The sequence below is a fragment of the Eucyclogobius newberryi genome, unplaced genomic scaffold, assembly GCF_026437365.1.
Source record: "Eucyclogobius newberryi isolate DKJ021-1_F unplaced genomic scaffold, fEucNew1.0.hap1 SCAF_4, whole genome shotgun sequence".
NCBI lineage: Eukaryota > Metazoa > Chordata > Actinopteri > Gobiiformes > Gobiidae > Eucyclogobius > Eucyclogobius newberryi.
In genome coordinates, this window is record NW_027316056.1 from 19,392,681 (window position 1) to 19,413,150 (window position 20,470).

The window sequence follows — 20,470 nt, forward strand, 5'->3', positions numbered from 1 at the left end:
TGACCAATCAGCGAAAACCATGGTATTTTGACCAATAACCATGGAGATTGAAAGGGAAGTTTCCTTTGTTTGTAGTTTTAGTACAAGTAACGGTATAATTATACCTCTAAACTATGCATTTACCCGAATCCATACTCAAACTGCATTTAACGTTTGTTTCAGCGTATTAAAAAAGCAAACATATAATTTATACACAGCATATTTTATTATAGCTAGTTTGTCAGACATCCACTTGTACTACATCTCCCAGAACTCATTGCGCCAAGCTGCCGGTTACGTCATTAATGCGACGTTTTGCAGCTGCTGAACAAACCAAACACAGGTGAGCGAAAACCCATTCAATCTGTATACTTTGTTACTGGAAATAGTGAAATAAACATGGAGCATTTGAATTAAGCCGGCGTTATTATTTTGTTTTAAAAGGAGCGTTAGAAAACGGTGCAATAATCTACGGGAGAATACGTCGTAGTAGCATTAGCCAAAACAACAGGACCGTCATTTAAGCCATCTTTATGTTTAATGAGCTTTATTTCTGTTAAACACGCATTGAGCATTGAGCATTAACTACCAAATCCTATTACTAGAGTAAAATATGATGTAGATACAAAAATGGTAAAACAAATTATACTTTATGCTTGTATTATTGTCATAAACATATATTTAATTACATACTCAATATATACTCGCATATATTACCTAATTACATGTTATTCACAAAAAGCATTAAGTTAAACCCATTTTCTACAAATGGTATTGAATAAAATTATTCTTTATAAACGTGGGAAACGCTGAACTATTGCAACTGCAATAGCAAATGTACGAAATTAAGATGAATAATAGTAACGGAGTATTATTATATGTTCCTTACATATTTGTTTGTACATTTTAAACACAGCCTGAACAATGGAGCAGGAGAATCCAAAAGAACAAGCTTCTGCCGCAGAAGTTTCACCCACGCCGTCAGCTCAGACCAAAAGGCCAAGTCAGCCCCTGTACACCCCCAAACAACGTCTCCAGGCTCCCAAAGACAAAGCGCAACCACAGGGAGATGGTAAACCCAAGCCCCGGCCTAAATACACAGACAAAGCCCGAAAAAATGCAAGAAACAAGAAGAGCCAAGCTGGGGCATCAGAGAACACTGCATCTGGAGGAGGAGGAGGAGGAGGAGGAGGAGGAGGAGGAGAAGGAGAAGAGGTTACTGCACTTAATGAAGAGGATAACATAGCGAGGCTGCCGGGTTTAGAGGCGCAGAGCAATGATCTGCTTGAGGGACCAGACGTAAAGGAAGGTGGTACATCAAGGCTGGAGGAAGCCACAGCTCATGGAGAAAATGGAGAAGAGGAAAGCTGGGACACGATGTTTGACGACGAGGGAGAGTGTCTGGATCCACAGCTGCTTGAAGAGGTGAGACCAATTGCCAAACTACGTAAGAATTCTCATGTCCTACCGTTTAAATCGGCTCAATAATAAATTCAATGATTGAATAGGTTCTAGATTTTATCAAGAGAGTTTGCCTAAGATGCAGTTGCCACGGGTTACCACTTCATTATTACTGTTTGTCAGTTGGAGCTGCTGTTTCAGTAAATGCGTTGAGTGGCATATACAAGTTCAGAGGTTGCTCCCCGTACTCTAAAGTTTATAGTTGAAGTAGCTAGTCTGCAAGTTACCTTCATACTTCAAACTACGTTATATATATTTCTTATGACGCTATAACAATTATTGGTAATAACCGGTATTGATGTTCTTTTTTTTAATAACATTTCTGCAGCTTTCCATGACTGAAGGAAAAGGGAAAAAATCGATCCAAGACTCAAGATTTGATTACTACAATATGAACCGGGATCATGATGATGACATTGACCTGACAGATGATGAGCTCTCCCACATTGTTGAGATTTACGACTTTCCCTCTGAATTCAAGATTGAAGATCTGCTCAAGTTATTTCACACCAACCAGTATGTGTTCAAATGATTATAGTATCACTACTCAGTATTCTGTATTTGAAATTGAAGCCATGAGCTGTCTCTACTTTCAGGCAGAAAGGGTTGGACATTAAATGGCTTGATGAAACACACGCTCTGGGCCTCTTCTCAAGCCCTTTAGCAGGTACCTAACAATCCAAATATCAAACTTGCCATTTTGCTATTGACACAGTTTAAATAATGTGTTTTCTTGTCTAGCTCGAGAAGCCCTTAGATCCAAACACCCATTGATGAAAGTTCGTCCACTGTCCAAATCATCCTCCGCCACAAAGGCCCAAGCCCGGAGTTGCTCTGGTATGTCTTTTGGTAATAGTAATATATTTAATGAATATACAATAATTATTTGTAATTGGATTTGAAGATTACCTCCTTCCTGCGAAGGAGAGACCTCAGACCAGTGCAGCCCTGGCTCGTAAACTTGTTATTGGAGCACTGGGTGTGAAGAGCAACTTGACAAAGGAACAGCAAGCGGCAGAAAGGAAGAAACTCCAAGATGCTAGAGGTAAAAACATTTATATGTTAATGCCCCAACGTGCAAGATTTCAGCCAAAAAGATTGCCTGAAATAAAGGCAATTATTTAATTACCGTGTTTTTTTGCACTGAAAACCTGTACATTGCTGTGAGGAGCTTGTTTATAGAATTTATAGTTTCAGTCTTAAGAGCACACCACCTTTGTCTGATGTGTTTTGCCTGGATCATTTTACAGAATGGCATAAAATGGCCACCTACTACCTTACCTACTCCAGCCATAGTATTTTTGGGCGGACAATGCATGTTAATGAACACGCCGGATTGTATCCATGGGCTAATTTCCATTGTCCCACTGTCACTCTCACAAACACACTTTCTTTCATACACTAGAATACTTGCACACGGGAGGCAAGGTGGGTCTTGCCCAAAGACACAGTATGCACTAAAGCCCCACTGTGGAACCTGGCATTCCAACGGTCTTCAATCCAAGTGCTAACCTGGCCCATCCCTGCTTAGCTTCGGATGAGACTGGGCTAGTGACACATAATTGAAATTGCAGTCTCATCCTTCAGGGCAGCCTCAGGTCCGGAGCAGTGGGTGAAATATCTACAGACTTTTCAATGGAGAATTCACAGTGGAGAAACCCACCCAAAAATATGCTCGAAGAAAAACGAGATTTAATTTTGTGACGTTTCTGCCACTAGTGGGAGCTGTTAATGCATGAACATGGACAGTGTTGCAGGAAATTGTGCAGAAAAGGCTTTAGACTGTATGGGGCATTCTCCACACCAGCCCATTTACCGTCACAGACTGAACTGATACTTAAAAGTATATAGAGACAGAAAACCACAATTGGCAGTCCACTCAACTCTTAAAATGTAGTTCAAGAATACCGATATATGCAATTATTGTTGGAGCACTCGCACTTTTATTAAAATCATATGGCAATTCAATTCCAATGAAAAATTTAGGCAAATATATTCTTCATAATCTTTTGAAGAATTTTTATTGAATGTTGAATTTTTAATTCATGTTTTCTTCTTTTCAGAGCAAAAACGTGAAGCAGCCAAACAAAGGGAGGACGCTTGGGAGGGAAAGTGACTACAGAAAACTACCCCTTGTCTACAAAAGTACTTCTGTTTGTTCCATAAACCCGAGGCTCCTCCTGTTTGGTTTTTCTCAACAAACCTTCAGTTCTTCCCAGAACAAGATTCCCACACTTTCCTTCCCTTTTCTGTTGCTTTTGTTTACCAAGTTTTCTCCAGCCATCCCAGAACTCTCTGTAGGGCCATACTTTGCCGATTCTAGTTGTTGTTTTTTTATTTAGAACAAACTGTTGTGAATTTTTAAATTGGGTTTTAAATATAAACGTGTAACTGTATCATACTTTTTTGTTCAGGGATTAATATTCTGATTTGCTACAGAAGTGATTCAATTCTATGTCTAATTTGAAAACCAATATTAAAACGCAGTGTTTTCAATCTTCCTTAACTTCATCTATACAGATTTGACATTTCCAGTTTGGTCTTGAAACTTGAAACATGATTGATTGTTCTGTGTTAAGCATTTTATTTTGTAGCCATTTTGATAGGTCACTATGTTTTCTATTTTGGACATCAAGTACAATGTAAACATTTACAAGAATGGGAGATTAGAATGCTATCAAATCTCCCTTACATAAAACTATGATTTACGTGAAGAGTGCTGGCAGATTTTCTATGAAAGGTCATGGATCCCTATTGTCGCTATTGCCAAATGACCTCTAAATATTCAGTGCTAAATATAACCTTCGTAACCATGATCCTTATGGCTTGTGACTAAAAGCAAACGTGGGCTAGATTTCTGAACCAGAAGTGGACCTCCCTGGAGGCTGTAGCACAAGCTGCGGTAAAGAACTCCACCTGAAGCATCTCTTTACTCTCGCCGTGGGAGATCCGAGCCAGGCCCATAATGTCATGCTTTAGATGAGCAGTTAAAGCTCCACTGCAGCCTCAAGCCCCTTCAACACGCCCATTAGATTAGTTGAATAGATTAACAACACAAACACTAACCACTACCAAGTCATTTCATGAAGTCCATCACAATAAAGGGACTTTTTGGTGTTTTTTTCTTCGTCTTCTTTCAATATCAGACAGCCAAGAAACATGTTTTTTTTTGCCATTGTAATAGCAATATTTGATTTAATGACTCATTTGTCACTGCTGGCTCACATAAAAAGTAGTAAACTCTGAAACATTAGTGACTTGTTTGCAATATTCTGTAAATGTAGAGCACCTGTGTATATCGGTGTCAAAAGGGCAAGATTCCCTCTTGACGAGTGAAAACATTATGTCCATCTCTTTCAAAGCTCCTGTTTTGAGATAACAGTACGCACTGTGATATAACGCTGTGACAGCTTTCATTTTATGATATGCATTTGTTAGAGAGCCAAAGGAAATGGCTGGGAAACATTAAAAGAAGGGTCAGCTCGGACCCTGGAAAAGAAAAATCTCAGTGCTTCATTTATTTTGTACGGTGGTAACTAACTTGCCTGTATAACATACAAAGCTACACTGCTGTGCAAATGTTAACTAAATGACTATTTCTTGGTGAATTTGGATGGGAGACCACTGGGTAAACCGGGTGCTACAAAGAGGCAGCAGAGGCTCAGGTGCAAACTGTTGACACTTTACTCACTGTGTTTAGTATGACTGTGTGAGGCACAGATTGGTAGCTTTGCTTCCGTTAGGCTGCCCCACGGCAACTGTTGCTACAGTAGCTTACCACCACCACAGAAATGAACATTAAAATGCACATAATTGTAAAGTTACTTTGAGCGTATGCAAAAGCGCTGATGAATTATTATTGTTTCAGTTGTTAAAAACAAAATCAACACAATTTCCAAAACAATATTTTGTGGTAAAAACATGGCTCAAATAACCGTACACGTTCACTTTATTCTTTCATTATCATTACCAAGTAAGTTTAAAGGAGCACTTACAGCCAGCTTGTATCACCCAGAGGTGTATAACAGACAAGCAGAACATTGATCAGAATAAAATAACAATACAAAACACAGCCACACAGGAACAAGGGTCAGTTTATCGTACACAAATTCTGCATAAATTAGAGACTTATCAATACTCTAAAGAGGTAATATGAAACTGTACATGACCATACAATTGCATAACGTCACAATATTTATTCAAATAAGGCAAAATAGCACCATGAGATAAAAAGAACAGAACCAGATCACAAAATTAGATGTACTACATTTTGAGTAAAGAAAACGACAATAGACACTCTTGATCTGGTGCTGTGTGTCTCTCATCTTAATCAGAGAGATGTCATATCCCTTTGTGTCATTACTGTATTCAACATGGTTTTGTTTTAATCAAGGGAATATATTTGTAAAATATAAAAATGTAAGTTACTCTACTTTCACCATGGTGACACTGTGTTTGCCTGAATTCTCAGTTTCTTAAATTCAAGTTCTTCACTTGCAGAAACAGTCTCTGCAGGAGTTTGGTCCCGTTTTCGTTTAAACACCAATATATGCCCAGGTCATAGTTTCCCTCTGCATGTTGAGGTGTGTTCAGCTGTTTTCATCATTATATCTGGGTTCACAGGAAGTTATTTGAAATCTGACGTTGATGGTCGAACAAATCCTCCACCTCTGGGCTGTAGGCATCGCCTGATCAAAACAGGAGAAGAAAGTCAGTCACATATTTACTGTTTATAGGACCTTTACTGTTAATGAGTGTGGGACTCATTCCATCTGCACCAACATATTGTAAGTAAGTACATTTTATTTGTAGATTGTCTCCACTGCTTGGACAAAGCAATCACATCAATGCCATGATCTCTTGACTCATTTAACGGACAACTCCATAGTGACAACCCACTGACCTCTTTCAAAGACATCAATATTTATTTCATATAATCTAAACCCTGCATTTACATTCAATGGAGAAAATGGCAGTAATGTGAGCCAAGGGCCTAAATATTTGTTTCCCTTACTATTTATCATGAAACAGAAGATGAATAAAGATGATGGATTTATGTCTGGTCTGATGTACTGTACCTGCGTGACATCCAAACATGTAAACTCGAGCTCCATCATACTTGCACCGACACCGCATCAGATTGTTCTGAAAGTCGGACTCTGACATGTCTAAAGAGGGATTGACCTCAACCTATGAAAAGAAGGCTTCAGTTAATACATATATATATATGAAACATAGAATACATCTCCAAGATCCCCCAGAGTTCACATGGTCTCCAACTTGCTGTAATGTCAGTTGAAGTGAGGGCACAACACTTTTTTTTGGTCAATGCCGACTCAAAAGCCGCAGGATTATGGTTCTTGTCTTTTCTATCGGTCTCACGATGTATCAATTGTGGGTTGAGGACGAGCATGACATCACTTTCCAGTGTTATCTCTGGAGAAAAGGATGCAGATGACAGTTTTGGGTTCTGAATGTAACTCGCAGCACTATCATTAGCCTGAAGCCATGTTGCCATGGTTTGTTGTTTTCCACCCCGCCTGTCTGCGTGGTGCAGCTATATGAAATGCCCACAAATCTAAAGTTCTAAAAGATCACCTGTATACATACTACAAGCAATACTAAATTTCAATTTAATATTTTCGGAAACGGCAAAAAAATGCTTAAACTACAGGTTGTTGACTTGATTCATGGGCCTAAATGCATGCTCCTAAAAATGTCTGCCACCCTGAGCTTGAGGTGAAGGCACAAAGAAACACCCAGCTGTGGCGTGGAAGACAAGTGAGCATCTGTCTCTCACTTTTAACACAAATTTATGAGCAGCCCGGCTACTGTGGGACCACAAAGTACAGCCATCGTGGCAAAAACGGCCCAATGCAGCGCTTTGACGACACAATGTGGTCGATCCGATAGACGTGACTCTGCACATGGTAAAGAAGAAGTGTTCACAAGCCAGAGGTCAAAGCTGAACATAGGAGAGAACACACAAAACTAAAATACAGTACAAATTCTGGTGTATTCACAAAAAACAAAAATACTTCCCAAAATATGTGTCTAATGTGGTCAAAAATGTTCTCGTGTTTTTGCATAAATCACATTCTTAAGGAGGAAAAATCAGTTTTAAATGAATGAATTCACACAAGCTACAGTTCCCACAGATGTAGGTGAGTCAAAATTATATGTAAAGGCTACAAATAATGACAAATTATAAACAAAAACTCTTTAGAGTTTTGCTCTCAAGAAAAAATAGACTAAATGATAGAGAGAGATGACAGATGTGTAAAAACACTCATTCAAAGAAGATGCATAAAGTTAAACCATGAGCTGAGAACAGAATAGTCACTGTACAAATGCAGAGCGCTGACGGAGGCTTTCCACTGCCAATAAGCCACTTTGTGAAATGGTGGACTAATAGCAGGTCTACTTTTTCTGTATAAATCCAGTCTGAATTCACTTTCCTTCCCTGCACACACCCTTGAGCTGCACACAGGCTATACACCTGAACGGCTCAAGTCACAGCCAAAACCCAATTCAGACTAATTATAGTCTTTTATCATAGCTTTTATCTGACATGCGCCTGTATGTTGAAACACTTTCAATGTGTTTGCCAAGTTTAACATTTAACTGCAACAATTCAGTTACTATTTTCACACAAACAGCATTTTCACTGTCATCTACACATTCTGCTATTTAGTTTTTCTCTGTTGTTTTGAGTCTTTAATTTTAATTCATACAACAATAAAAAGAAATCAAGCTTTTTCACCTGAAAGATGTATTCCCCTGGTCGTACATCTGTGATGTCGATCCACTGGCAGTCAATTTCGTGGCTATAAGTGTCCCAGCAGCCCACAGAGATGCCCTGCTGGCCCAAGTTATAGCAGGCGTAACGCTTATGGAGGCCTACAAGGAAAAAAGTATATATTTTTGTTCCTCCATAATGCAATTCTCTTTCAGGTCTTTCCAAATTATTTCAAATTATTTTATTTGACCAAACCAGAAATGATATCTTATTGAAATCTCACCTTCAGGGCAGTAAGTGTCCTCCAGACAGAAACTTGCCTTGTGACCTTCGGCCACTTTCGTCCCATTGAGTGTCAAAAGATCATAGTGAGTAAAGACTTCAATACTGTGGTAGTGCCTGAGACAAAAACAGAATCACAGAAGAAATACATTAAACATTAAGTCAATGTGACTTTTCATGTTCTGGTTGTTTGAAAGACTTGGGTGACACATCTTTCCCTCAGTGCAGTGAGTGAATGTGGGGAAGGGCTGGCGGCTTCTGCGGCTTCATGGGACCAAGATGGTGCCTCTTGATTTAGGAGACTGAGCCACAAACCACAAAGATAAGACACATCGCCAACTTTGACTCTAACAACTAGGTAACCAATGTGGAGGATGTTTGTCGTAAACATCACTGTGGAGGATAATAGATTGTGTTTATAGAGTCAAATAACAGACCCATATCTCTTATTTTTAGGACAGATCCTTGAAATAAGATTGCCCTATGATCCCATTGTATAAATGCTACAATTGTGATGAGTGATAAGAAAGGCAATTTCAACTCCTTGACTTCACAGAAATAAAGCCATAGGAAAGGTCACAGCTACAACTACAAGAGTACACGTTGTTAGCAATCAAATGTTTTCCGCATGCATCAAACCGATCTTGTGTGCAGTTGAATCAAATCAGTCAAGGAATTAAAGAGCTCAAATATAAAGTTGATAAAGTTGATGACCAGACCTGTGACACTGGTGCCAGACCCAGTCCTCTCGGGAGGCGCGCGGCCTGAAGTCGGCCTGTCCCACGTTCATGATGCGTGAGGAGAAGCGCAGCAGGCGGCGGTGTCCGTAGGGCCAGTGCATGCGGGCGGCGGAGGAGGACAGGCAGTTCTCCTCTTGAGCACAGGTGAGTAAGTGGAGGGGGCGGTCCTCCAGGTACGCCGACTCCTGAACCAACTGAGCATCCACCACCAGATCAGGGGCCGCTTCAAAGGCAAGAGACAAAGTGTATTGCAGTTATGATTTCATTGTTTATATTTAACTAAATATTGCATTTTTAGTGACAGTAGTGAACAATTTGTTGTGGGTCACTACGGTTTCATCATCCAGAGACTTACACAGTACAAATGAGAGAATTAACAAGCACATAAAAGGTCTGTCTGTACCATTGTATCTCACTACTATGATTTCTGACACCGCATCTTTAGAACAGTGCCAGTGCTTTCAAAAGTGTTTGTGATCTGGTGAATCATAACTGTGTTTGTCATTGTTATGACTGTTATGTCTGTGTCTGTCTCTATGTAGTGTATTGTATGTGATCTGCTGCCCATCTGCAGCCTGAGACTGATTATTGTCTCTTTCAATGGGACCTTCCTGGCAAGTTTTAGTAAAACTAGATATTGACTTTACCCTCTACACAAGTGACTCCTGCAGCTTGGCCCTCTCCTCCTCTGGGACAGTAGACATTTGTGTTTCGACGACACCGTTGGATGGACATTTCGGTGCCTGTGCAGTGTGCTCCGCTCAGTATCACGTCGCCGGCATCTGCAGAACTTGGCCAGTACCACGTCTCCTTCAAAGAGATACAAGATTGTAAAATGGCTGTTGTTTATACAATGTGAAGTTTAGTACACAATGTGACATTTTACACTTTCCCATTTGTGCACACGCTGGTCTTTCCATGCACACATCTATTTTGAGTTTGTTTGCTCTGTGAAATTCAGTCTTTCTTCACCTCACTTTCCCTCTTTTATTTTTGTTGCGCTGGAAGTGGACGTTTGAGAAGCCTGTAATTACCCTCGGTCTTGGTAATAACACAGCACACAGAGACACACAGAGCAAGGGACAGCAGCAGAAGAAGAGACGGCCAAAACCAAAAAAGAGTATGAATCTAATACAGCTCTCCATTTTACCTGGTGAGCATTGGACGCAAAGCCTAGACCCAGCTGTCGACACACCACCATGGCCTCGTTGATGCCCCAGTTTTCGCTGCACACAGATCCCCATCGCTTCACGCCTCCGATGTCCAAAAGCACCTCGACACGACCCTCGGCTCTCTCTCTCCCTCCGGCCAGACGCACCTACATTTGCAGAAAATGCACCTTACGATTCACCAGGTCCTAGTTAAACATACAAATATGCGTTTTTTTGAGTGGACTTTACTGTAGCTTGCAGTCCAGTTGTGGGCGCGTTGCATCGCACAGCTACATCCTGGTTGTGTTTACAGGTGTACTGCGGCACAGGTTTGTAGTTGCACTCGGTGATGGTCCTTTCCCGACCTGTGCACTGGACACTGTTCATGTGGATGGGACCGGTACCTAAAGAAGAGCATGGAGTGATTTATGTACAGACATAATGTTTGATACACCACATCCAAGAGGCACTGCACATGCACAGAGCATTAAACCTGGTCTACAGAGAAGGATTAAAAGGCCAGACATGATGTGGATCTCTGATGTGGCTCCTCAAATGAGTGATTTGTCCAATGACTGTGCTCTACCCTTCGCTGCTGCAGCACGCCAGGACTATAGTTTATTCACAAAAATAGATACTAAAATGTCTAAATGGGGGAAAATCTCTGAACACACTCTGTTTGCGTAGGTGTGTGAGGCCCAAGCTCTCTAAAGCCCTGTAATTTGTCTTTAAATAGCTAATGATGTCATCTTCATATTGCTGCTCTTTGACCATGTCTTTAAAGGCCTCTGTTGTGCAGACTCATACGCTCTCTGCTCCTCTGGAGAATGTACAGCCACAATACATAGTTAACACATTCAACTATGTTTATTATCAAGACACCACAGAGCCATAGCACCTACTTTTACTGTGGCAAAACTCAAATGTTTTCCATGAATTAGTTAATTAAGTTAAAAAGAGAAAAGGAAATACACCACTATTATAGAACACCCTTATGTAGTTATTTGAGAACAAAGATAATGGCAGGAAATGGACATGATTGCAGCTGAGGTGAAGCAGAGAACCAATAAACAAGAGGGAGAAAGTAGGCTCCATTAACTGGAAAAATGTTTTTGAAAATTAAGTGGGCACAAACCATTCCAGATGGAGGCCAAAATAAGCCACAACCTTTTGGGTCTGTTCTGACAGTTGTAAAGCAATTTAGAGGTAACCTTTCAAAACCAACACGTTTATTTTCAAACCCAAACAGTGAGAGTCACTAAAGCTTCATGTTTAATTCGTCATGGGTAAATTCCTCCAAAATCCACATCTCAGATGTGCAGCAGTAAACATTTGCACTGGGTTTATTTGTCTGCTCAAAGTCACTTGGACTGAAGGGTTTACGTCATTTAGACAGAAAAGTGTTTAGTCTCAAAGATGCTTGGCCTAAATGATCAAGCAGGGGGTGTATGACCTGATTTATATGTAAAAAGCAGACATTTGAAGTCAAATGCTGTAGTCTGGCCTGTCTCTCCACTTCAAAGACAGTTGCTTACTGAGTGTATGTCTTACCCTGTCCCAGCTGAGCCTGTCGCAGGGCCTCTTTAGCAGTCCCAAAGCCCAGCTCTCTGCAGACCACGCTGGCGGCACTCATGTCCCACAGATGGTCACAGATGGTGCCCCACTTGCCCTCCTTCAGGACCTCCACCCGGCCCTCACCCAGCCGGGGCCCGGACTTCAGACGTACGGCTAGCTATAAATACAAAGAAATAATAGATTGATTGAAGAATGTTTAATAAACCATTATACATTTTCTTTATACATTCAGTTTTTATAGGCAAAACAAAAATAATCTAATCAGGATACAGAGCAAATTGCAGACCTTTTGGAGACACAACAATTACTGCAGCAACTGTCTCAAAAATGTCTTATACAATGTATATACATTTTGAAAAAGATTCAGTTGTAGTCATCTGTCGAATGAGGGATTACACCGTCTTGTTTCTTATATGTAACAGAACCAGAATTAGTTCTCATATGCATCATGTAAGGAGGCCAGCCGCCTTTAAACACTAAAGGAAGAAGATGTCACTCACAGGTGGAGCGGGGGGAGGAGGGGCTCTGCCAGAGCGCGTGAACTGGGATCCTGGGACACAGCGGACGACCACATGCATCCCCCCGCGACAGGGAACCTCTGTCCGGGGCAGAGACAGCTGAGCCTGGCACTGCGACAGAGAGGCCTCCACTCCCTGACACTGGACCTTCTCCACCCAGTAAGCCTTCTTAGAAATCAAGCCCCTCAGCCTGAGGACATGAGACACGAGAGTCAAATCCTTTTCACTTTAATGGCATCTGATTGGCTATTCAGTTAGTTATGACAAATAAGGGAAACAAAACAATATAATACCTGGAAGATGGATCTGACAGTTTGGAATCCCACAGTTTCCTACAAAGACATTGACAAATTTAGCATCAGTTCTCACACTCCAAACACGTCGGACAGCCACACCTTCAAAAGCCGGAAATAAAATTATATAGTCTCCTTTTGAATCGAGAAATATGGCAGTAGGTCATATTTCAAGTTTAATAGCCTATCATTTCAACATGTGTCCAGTTTTCATGTGGATCAGTCTTGATATAACAAGAAAATATCAGAGGCTTATTATGGTCTTTTATTCCTTTTCCCCCTTTAAAAATCTTACTTCATTCTGGGTTGCCTATTTTAGTTTCACAGTTTCTAAATGCGTCTGCGTGTCTCTCCATCCCATCCGCATGGAAACATACTAAAAACACATAAACAAACCACCGTGCATTAATCCCTCCCTTGGGCCTTATTGAGGTTTGCCAACTCCAACAGGGTTCTCTAAACTACTGCCTGTTACAGAAACATTGCCCCGACATTACAGTCACGAAGACTGTGTGCACAAAAGGGTCTTGTGTGAAAAGTAAAAAAGATGAATTTGACTGAAAACTTCACAGAGAAAACCGAATCTGGTGACACATACTAACATTTCCCAACCACATCAACCAGTGCAACCGCAGGCAGGTGGCGAGTGACTGACGCCCTTCATGAATGAGCTCCAAGTATAGACCGTGGAGGGACAGTTTACCGTACACAGCTAGACTCATGATGCAATTAAATATTTGACAAACTTAAAATAGGAGACATTTCCTTCTCCGGAGAGCACCAGCGGCGTCCATGAATGTGTCCGACAGTGCGCTGAGCCCTAAGGTGAGTAATAGGTTTCGAAAGGGACTTGCCTCCGAGGGAAAGCCACACGGACAAAACCATGGAACAGGCCAACCACAAATCATTTATAGCAAGAAAAAGGCTGGTTTCTTGCACTGTCGTAGGAAAGTTCCAGCCTCAGATAAGCATTACCTATTATTAAGTGATTTGAGTGGGAGACTGGAAGTTTTGTTGGTCTGGACATGCATTGATGGAAAGGTTTATTTAGTTTTTACATAAAGATGGCGGTTATTCAAGCAAATATTCATGCAAACGACACACATCGAGCAAATATATATTTAGATAGTCGTTCTTCCGTAACAATCCATGCTTCACTTACATTTCTAATCTCTTCTTCCTGCCTATGCATGGTTTCCCTGGCTCCAGCAGTGTTTTCTTTTCTTATGCTAAAGTTCTCCGTCTATTTTTTCAACACCGCCTCTGTCTCCACGACTTAACACGTCCCCTGTCTCACTCACTTGAACTCTGAGCAAATGTGAATGCTGCTAATCCCCTAAACCAATGATATTAACTGAATGTCATAACCTAAAGTAGAAAATTGAACTAAAAATGCAGGCTTTGCACGTCTCCGCAATTTAAATGGTTTCATAACTGTGCAGTAAATCAAACGGAGGGAGACAGACGGCACGGGGGTGTGAGAGTTCAGAGAGCGAAGAGAAGAGAAGAGAAGAGAGAGAGAGAGAGATTGAAGAGAAGAGAGGAGAGAAGAGAAGGGAGAGAAGAAAGAGGAAAGAAGAGAGGAGAGAAGCGAGAGAAGAGAGAAGAGAAAAGTGAAGAAAAGAGGATAGAGAAGAAAAGAAAAGAAGAGAAGAGAGAGGATAGTAGAGAGAGAGAAGAGAGAAAGAGACTGAGAGAGAGAAGAGAGAGAGAGAAGAGAGAGGGAGGAAAGATATGAGAGAGAGGGAGAGAGCCAAGAGAGAGAAGAGAAGAAAAGAGTAGAGAAGAGAAAAGAAAAGAAAAGAGAGAAGTGAAGAAAAGAGGAGAGAAGAAAAGAAAATAGAAGAGGAGAGATGGAGAGAAGAGAGAGAGAGAAGAGGGAGAGAAGAGAAGAAAAGAGGAGAGATAGAGAAGAGAAGAAAAGAGGAGAGAAGAGAGAGCGAGCTACCCATATAATTGCCTGCTGTGCTTGGCAGTGTCTGCAGTGCGGTCGAGCAGTAGCATGTTGACACACACAGCAGACATGGAAATATGCACGTACGTATCAACTTCCTCTGTCCTCTTCTTTATGAAAACAATGCCGTTCAAATGTCCAAACCGTGTTCACCCAAAGTCCCTGACCTGAGACCACTCTTACATCGGAACGGGACGACTTTATGAGCATCTCTCAGCTTTTTTTTGGGGGGGGCAAAGACAAGCGAACCACAGCATCGAGCCTCGAGCAAAACGACCTGGTTTTCAAAATGTAAAGAAACGCATTTCGTGTCGAGATGTGAGGGATGTTTTATGCACCTTCGATCGCACAACACCATAAGCCACACTGCAAACCTGTTATTATGCTGCACGGATACGGAGCTGCTCGTCTGGAGAGAAAGGAGAGACAGCGAGTTGTCTTTAGGCGGTTAACATCAAACTGTGTGGAACAAAACGGGCTTCACCACCACTCTTTCCATGAGATGTGGCTTATACCATCATTGGCACAGTGGCATTAAAGGATTTTACTCAAGCTGTAAAAGCAAATGTGAAAAAGCAGAAGGTGAAAGTCAATTAGGACGACTGAAGAAGTCGCCATCAGCGCTGAAAAATGAAAAAACGGCTTAGCGCGCTGCATTGTGTGAGCGCTACAAAGTGAGGGAAAGAGTTCAGACATCTGCGGGAACGCTCTGAGCAACTTAACAAGCCAAGACAAAAGAAGCCACCGCACGGCCGAGTGGGAAGTGCTGACACAGCAAGCCAGGGACACTGATATTCTTTTAGATTAGAGGATGGCTCGGGCTGCCGGACTGGGAGGGGGATCTGAACCCAGCGTGTGAAAAGCACTGGTGTGGTCAGTGAGAGTGGGAGATGAATGTATTTGACACCGCAAGAGAGACATCGCCACAAATATTCGTGAACGTGTTTGAACCAAGATGCAGAGAAATGACGTTTAAAGAGCCATGTGGATCACTGGAATTGGAAAACTAGAAAAAAATACATTTTTACCTAAAAGCCATGTTTGAATAAAGGGTTTTTAATCATTTTCTCCAAACAGAGTGCCTTGGATCTTTTGTCTGTGGGAATTTTCTACTCATATCATTTTTTTTTTTCTGCCACAATTCATACCCACATAGACAACTTTCTCTTTTAAGAAGAAAAACATGTTTGAAATAGATTTGGGGAGACATGACAGTAAAAATGTGATGGAGTGCTCTTTTTTGTGTTGTGCAGCTCTATATTCTCCGAGTAAGCCTCTGATGTGCTCCGGATGAGAGAAAGGTGGACGGAACCAGTCACAATGAAGTGTGTTTCAGAAGCAGCAGAATGTGTCAATTACAAGTTCAAAATTACAATTATGATGTATATTTTCTAGTGTAGAAAGCGCCCGGCATGTGCGACACACCTAAGAAGTCTTGTAGCGACATAACAAGCGAAAAGTGTTATCGGAAAGTTTTGAGTGTGACCCCAAAGTGAGATATTTGACCGTGAAAAGGTGTGTCTGGATTTTTGGGGGAAGCAAAAGGGGATTATGCCGTGTTCCTGTTAAAGAGATGGACACAAGAGGCAATTATCGGTGCCATGGCGACACAGCTGGTGCAGAGGCCAGCACAGGGACGCCGTTGGCCAGGTCCTAAAACGAGCTTTGTGGCCAGACAGGCGCACACACAGAGGGGCGGCTGTGTTTGTCTGTTTATTTGCTTGTGTGTGTGGATCTTGGGTGTAATTTGTGCAAAGGTCTTGTAACGTGGTGTGCAGTGAGGTCGGGGAGGAATGCATTAGGATGAATGTAAGTGAGGCTGTAATGACACGTCCAAAGACTTTGTAGGTTAGCGTAGGTGCTTCAAGTGGTATTTAGGTCCAGAATTAGACAGGGAAAGTGGACTTATTTAGAGTGAAGCTGCCGGTACATTTTGTTTTAGGTGCAACAACACAAACTACAAACACCTTGAGCATTTGTAGGTGTTTGGTTCAGTCATAGATCTACAAGAGGTGGGCAATGTATAGATAATATCGTGAGAGCTATTTTGAAGATAAACCACATTTGGATAGCGAGAATGTGGTTTGTAGTAATAAAAATACAAAAATGTTGTTGATTTTACATTTGTCTGGAAATTAAACCTCAACTAATGCATTTAAAGACATGTTTTAACACATTTCTATTGGATTCTATTACACAATATTGTCTGACTATTGTTATTGGGATACTTAAAAGAATATTGATCATATAATCATATCATATAAGATCTATTTTATTTGTCTATACTTTACGCTGCACTAGATTATGGCAACAACTGAAGAAATGATGCACAGTTCTGGCTTCCCTGGAAATTGACTATGTTGTCCATTTAAAATAAGCAACATTTGACATCGACTGCTCAATTAGAAACTAATCTGACAAATCTGACTGGAAGTTGGACATCCGTTTCTATTTGAGCCAACACAGGCACTTTCCACAGCCGTCTTATGTAGGCTGCAAAAGGAGACAGTGACAGAGACTGAGGCCTTGCTAATTATATGAAAGAGCATGAAAGGGAGTCTTCATGTAAAACATACACCATGATGATGATGATAATCTTGCAGTCTGGATGGGACATTAATAACATACCTTAGAGGACTATTTTAGAAGCAGCTCTGCTCTGAGGCCCACTCAGTCGAAAGGGCCGAAAAGGCACAGGCAGTGGACACAGCCTGACTTCGTTCATGCCATTGGACTTGTCATACTCAATGTGGTTTAGCTATTTACAACATTTGTGCTTAACTTTTACAATGGGGGGTTTGTTACTTCTACATCAGCTTTAAATCTATCTGGACCAATACTAACGTTTCTCTTGTTTGCTCACTCTGCTTCTTACCTGTATGGATTTGGGTCCAAGGCCTCTGCAGCAGGGAATCCCAGCATGCCGCAGGCGACACGGCTGCTGCTAAGGTCCCATCCTTGGTTGCACACATGACGCCATTTTCCAGCATGTTTGACCTCCAGAACGCCCTCAGTGACCAGACCGCCATGATTGCCAGTCAACACGGGCCGCAGACGAACATCCTCCAAATGGACCCTCTCTGCCCCCTGATCACAAGAATGCCTTTGTGTAAGAGTTGCTTTTTTATGTTTCATTCTACACCAATTGAATTTTTGTCAATTTGGTTTGTGCACAATCAGAGGAGAGCTCCCTTTAATCAACCACTACCACTGGAATCAGGAAGGAACCTAAAAGTTAAACAGTTTGTTTAATACGTCAAGGCTTTGTGTCAAAATGATTACAAAACAGTCACAAAAGTGTAAACTTTGAAAGTTCAAAGGAAAAAAGTCAAATACAAGTGAGAAATGTCATGCAATTTCCCCCGGACGTTCACTCTTTTGGGATGTGGCTGTTCATCGGGTGATTGAAACCTCAGTCCCATTGGTGCATTAGAGCTGGAACTGGAGAAAATCTGGTTTTAGTTTTGTCTCTAATTATACATGGTCACCAGACGGTGGCTCAAAAAATTACATTTATATATGACTCTAGACAAAGCAGGAGTGAAGTGCTGCACTGGTGTGAGCGGTTTACCTGTGTGTATAGAGTGTCTGTTTCATATCCTGCGTCTGGATAAACAGGTTCAGGGTCAACATGGTTCCCGCTGAGGGGCTGTCTGTCAGGACGCCTCCCAGAGTGCAGCTGTGAATGGGCTGGGGGTCTGTTCACCTGGCCCTCCGCCTCTCGTCTTACTGCTTGTGGACCAGCCCTTGTCATGTCGTGTCTCTGCCTGTATGCGGCGCTGTTGATGAGGCGGGATGGCAGCTCGTGCCCCTGTGGCACAGCTGGGCTGGTCTGTTGTCCTGGTCCAAAGCCTCCTCGCTGTCTGCGGAAGATCTGGATCTGATGTCCGTTTTGCTGCGGTGACAGGTTGCTACGGCGCGATGAAGATGCCCCGCGATGAAGGGCGATCTGGTGACCCCGTGAGGGATTGGGAGCAGGTTCGGCTGGTGGCCCCTCCGGCAACACTGCTTCAGGAGCCCTCGATCGGGACTGAGGGGGCTGGTTGATAGAGGTTTCGTCCATTGTTGCAGGGGGAAAGCCAGGACTCCTCTCGGGGCCACAGATTACACCCAAGTCCTCAGCGTGAGTGCAGTCATTTATTCCCCAACCATTGGAGCGGCACTCTGCGATGGACTGCTCTGTGCCGCTGCACATTACGTTGTCCAACCAGATCAAACCTGACCAACAAAAGTACAAATTAGTAAAGATGGAGCTGAGATGGTCCCAACTGTTCAGACCCCTAGTCTAATTTACCTTGTCCTTCACCAAATTTGGCACTGTGTGCCCATGTGAGGCTGCGCGTGAAGCCCAGCTGTCGGCAGACCACACTGGCCAGATTGAGGTCTACCTCGTCGTCACAGACTGTGCCCCAGGCTCCGTTATAGAAGACCTCAACACGGCCTTCGTTCGGGCCGCGCCGGCCCACACCCGCGAGACGCACCAGCTTGTCCTGAGCGGACAGCTGAGGTGAGCAGAGTAGCAGCAGCAACAGGGAGCTGAGGCTCAGCATCCTGGAGAGGCCAGTGACCAGGAACAATAGAAGATTATTAGAGGAAATGGGACATAGGAATAAATAAATGAATGCAGGAAACAGAGAAGGTGTGTGCAGAGCTGGAGCCCCTGTATAAATAAACATATGACACCACAAAAATCCAAGACATCACCCAACGCCATGTCTTCAACATTCACATTCCAGTCTTCAACCAAACATATAATTAAAAATGTGTGCTCTACTTTTAATGGGGCATTCCACAGTAAAATATAATAATTAGAGTAATTTAAAGGACAGTCAGAGGCTTGTCAAATATTGTGAAAACGTGGCCCTTAGTCTGAACCATATAAACCAAGAGTGTAATAACTGAAGCTAAAAGTAACCTCTCCATCCAGCCAACGGAAACGTTGGCTTTCCACAAACCCTCAAACTTAGCTGCATGTATTGAGCCAACAGACACAAAAGCAAATAAACACTGCCATAAAAATGTTCTCACACATAAATAAAGCAGCAGGTCTGCATCTGTCAGACAGTTTAGTTAATGAGCTATTAATCTGAGCTTGTCTCGACCTATTATTCAAATGGTGTTATTTTGGAAAGGCTGAAGACAAAAGGCTTGATGAAAAATCAGTGGTAAGTGCACTTGAACTGTCACAATCATCATCTCACACAAATCACAGTAATAGAGAAGTAATTACACTACTGTATTATAGAATATGGATGTGTATATAAAATGTAAAATAAAAAATCTTTACAAATCTGGACTGCATGATATCAAATGTTAAACAAAATGAAATGCTGCAATGAGAAAAAAATACAAATATTTCCAGACTCACCTGTCGGTCAGTCTCAGCCAAGAGTCACTGAGAGAAAGAAGGGTGCAGCCCAAAAGGAGCAGAAGTGAGCCGGGTCCAGGCCTATTCTCTGTTCCCTCCCCAGGTCACTCCCTCAAATCACAAATCCACCCCTTCCATTTCCTTACATTTAAATAACTTTTTTTCCTTTTCTTTTTTTCACTTCACGTTGTCACATTTGATTCTGTAACTCTTCAAACTTGACATGGGAAAGAAAAGAAAAGGAAGATAATATATCTAGGACACAAACATCTTCATATAATACAATTACAGTTACATAGATTACAAAGCCTTTTTATATATGATATTTTTAATTGTATGGGCATAACACACGTTATAAGATAATATTTGCCTTGTTTGTACAAACACAAACTAAAAAAGGAATCTGAAAG

At 41.8% G+C, this 20,470-nt stretch overlaps 2 protein-coding genes across 3 annotated transcripts; one reads left to right on the top strand and one right to left on the bottom strand.

The window, feature by feature from the left end:
* Positions 1 to 233: 233 nt before the first annotated feature.
* On the top strand, positions 234 to 3,936 carry r3hcc1l (R3H domain and coiled-coil containing 1-like). Its single transcript, XM_072463326.1, has 7 exons — positions 234 to 322; positions 896 to 1,404; positions 1,769 to 1,956; positions 2,037 to 2,107; positions 2,182 to 2,277; positions 2,345 to 2,485; positions 3,504 to 3,936. The coding sequence occupies exons 2-7, from the start codon at positions 904 to 906 to the stop codon at positions 3,554 to 3,556; spliced, it is 1,050 nt and encodes a 349-aa protein (XP_072319427.1). The 5' UTR covers positions 234 to 322; positions 896 to 903; the 3' UTR covers positions 3,557 to 3,936.
* Positions 3,937 to 5,371: 1,435 nt separating this feature from the next.
* Positions 5,372 to 20,184, bottom strand: LOC140377525 (lysyl oxidase homolog 4-like). Of its 2 annotated transcripts, none has more exons than XM_072462966.1 (15): positions 20,061 to 20,184; positions 18,987 to 19,243; positions 18,264 to 18,910; positions 17,568 to 17,770; positions 12,739 to 12,777; positions 12,428 to 12,635; positions 11,904 to 12,084; positions 10,602 to 10,756; positions 10,352 to 10,519; positions 9,849 to 10,011; positions 9,181 to 9,424; positions 8,463 to 8,578; positions 8,204 to 8,340; positions 6,519 to 6,630; positions 5,372 to 6,128 (listed from the first exon to the last, which is right to left on the bottom strand). In XM_072462966.1, the coding sequence occupies exons 2-15, from the start codon at positions 19,240 to 19,242 to the stop codon at positions 6,058 to 6,060; spliced, it is 2,700 nt and encodes an 899-aa protein (XP_072319067.1). In that variant the 5' UTR covers position 19,243; positions 20,061 to 20,184; the 3' UTR covers positions 5,372 to 6,057. The 2 variants fall into 2 exon arrangements, with proteins under 2 accessions (XP_072319067.1, XP_072319066.1); XM_072462965.1 differs by having other exon boundaries at positions 17,568 to 17,779.
* Positions 20,185 to 20,470: the final 286 nt, after the last annotated feature.

Bases quoted from the DNA above. Each gene is read 5' to 3' on its own strand.
- r3hcc1l (XM_072463326.1), top strand. From the start codon at position 904: ATGGAGCAGGAGAATCCAAAAGAACAAGCTTCTGCCGCAGAAGTTTCA. The intron at 1,405-1,768 runs GTGAGACCAATT...ACATTTCTGCAG, and splicing joins ATCCACAGCTGCTTGAAGAG to CTTTCCATGACTGAAGGAAA. The intron at 1,957-2,036 runs GTATGTGTTCAA...CTCTACTTTCAG, and splicing joins AAGTTATTTCACACCAACCA to GCAGAAAGGGTTGGACATTA.
- LOC140377525 (XM_072462965.1), bottom strand. From the start codon at position 19,242: ATGCTGAGCCTCAGCTCCCTGTTGCTGCTGCTACTCTGCTCACCTCAG. The intron at 12,636-12,738 runs GTATTATATTGT...TCATGTCCTCAG, and splicing joins CTGTCAGATCCATCTTCCAG to GCTGAGGGGCTTGATTTCTA. The intron at 10,012-10,351 runs GTAAAATGGAGA...ATCTCTTTGAAG, and splicing joins TTGCGTCCAATGCTCACCAG to GAGACGTGGTACTGGCCAAG.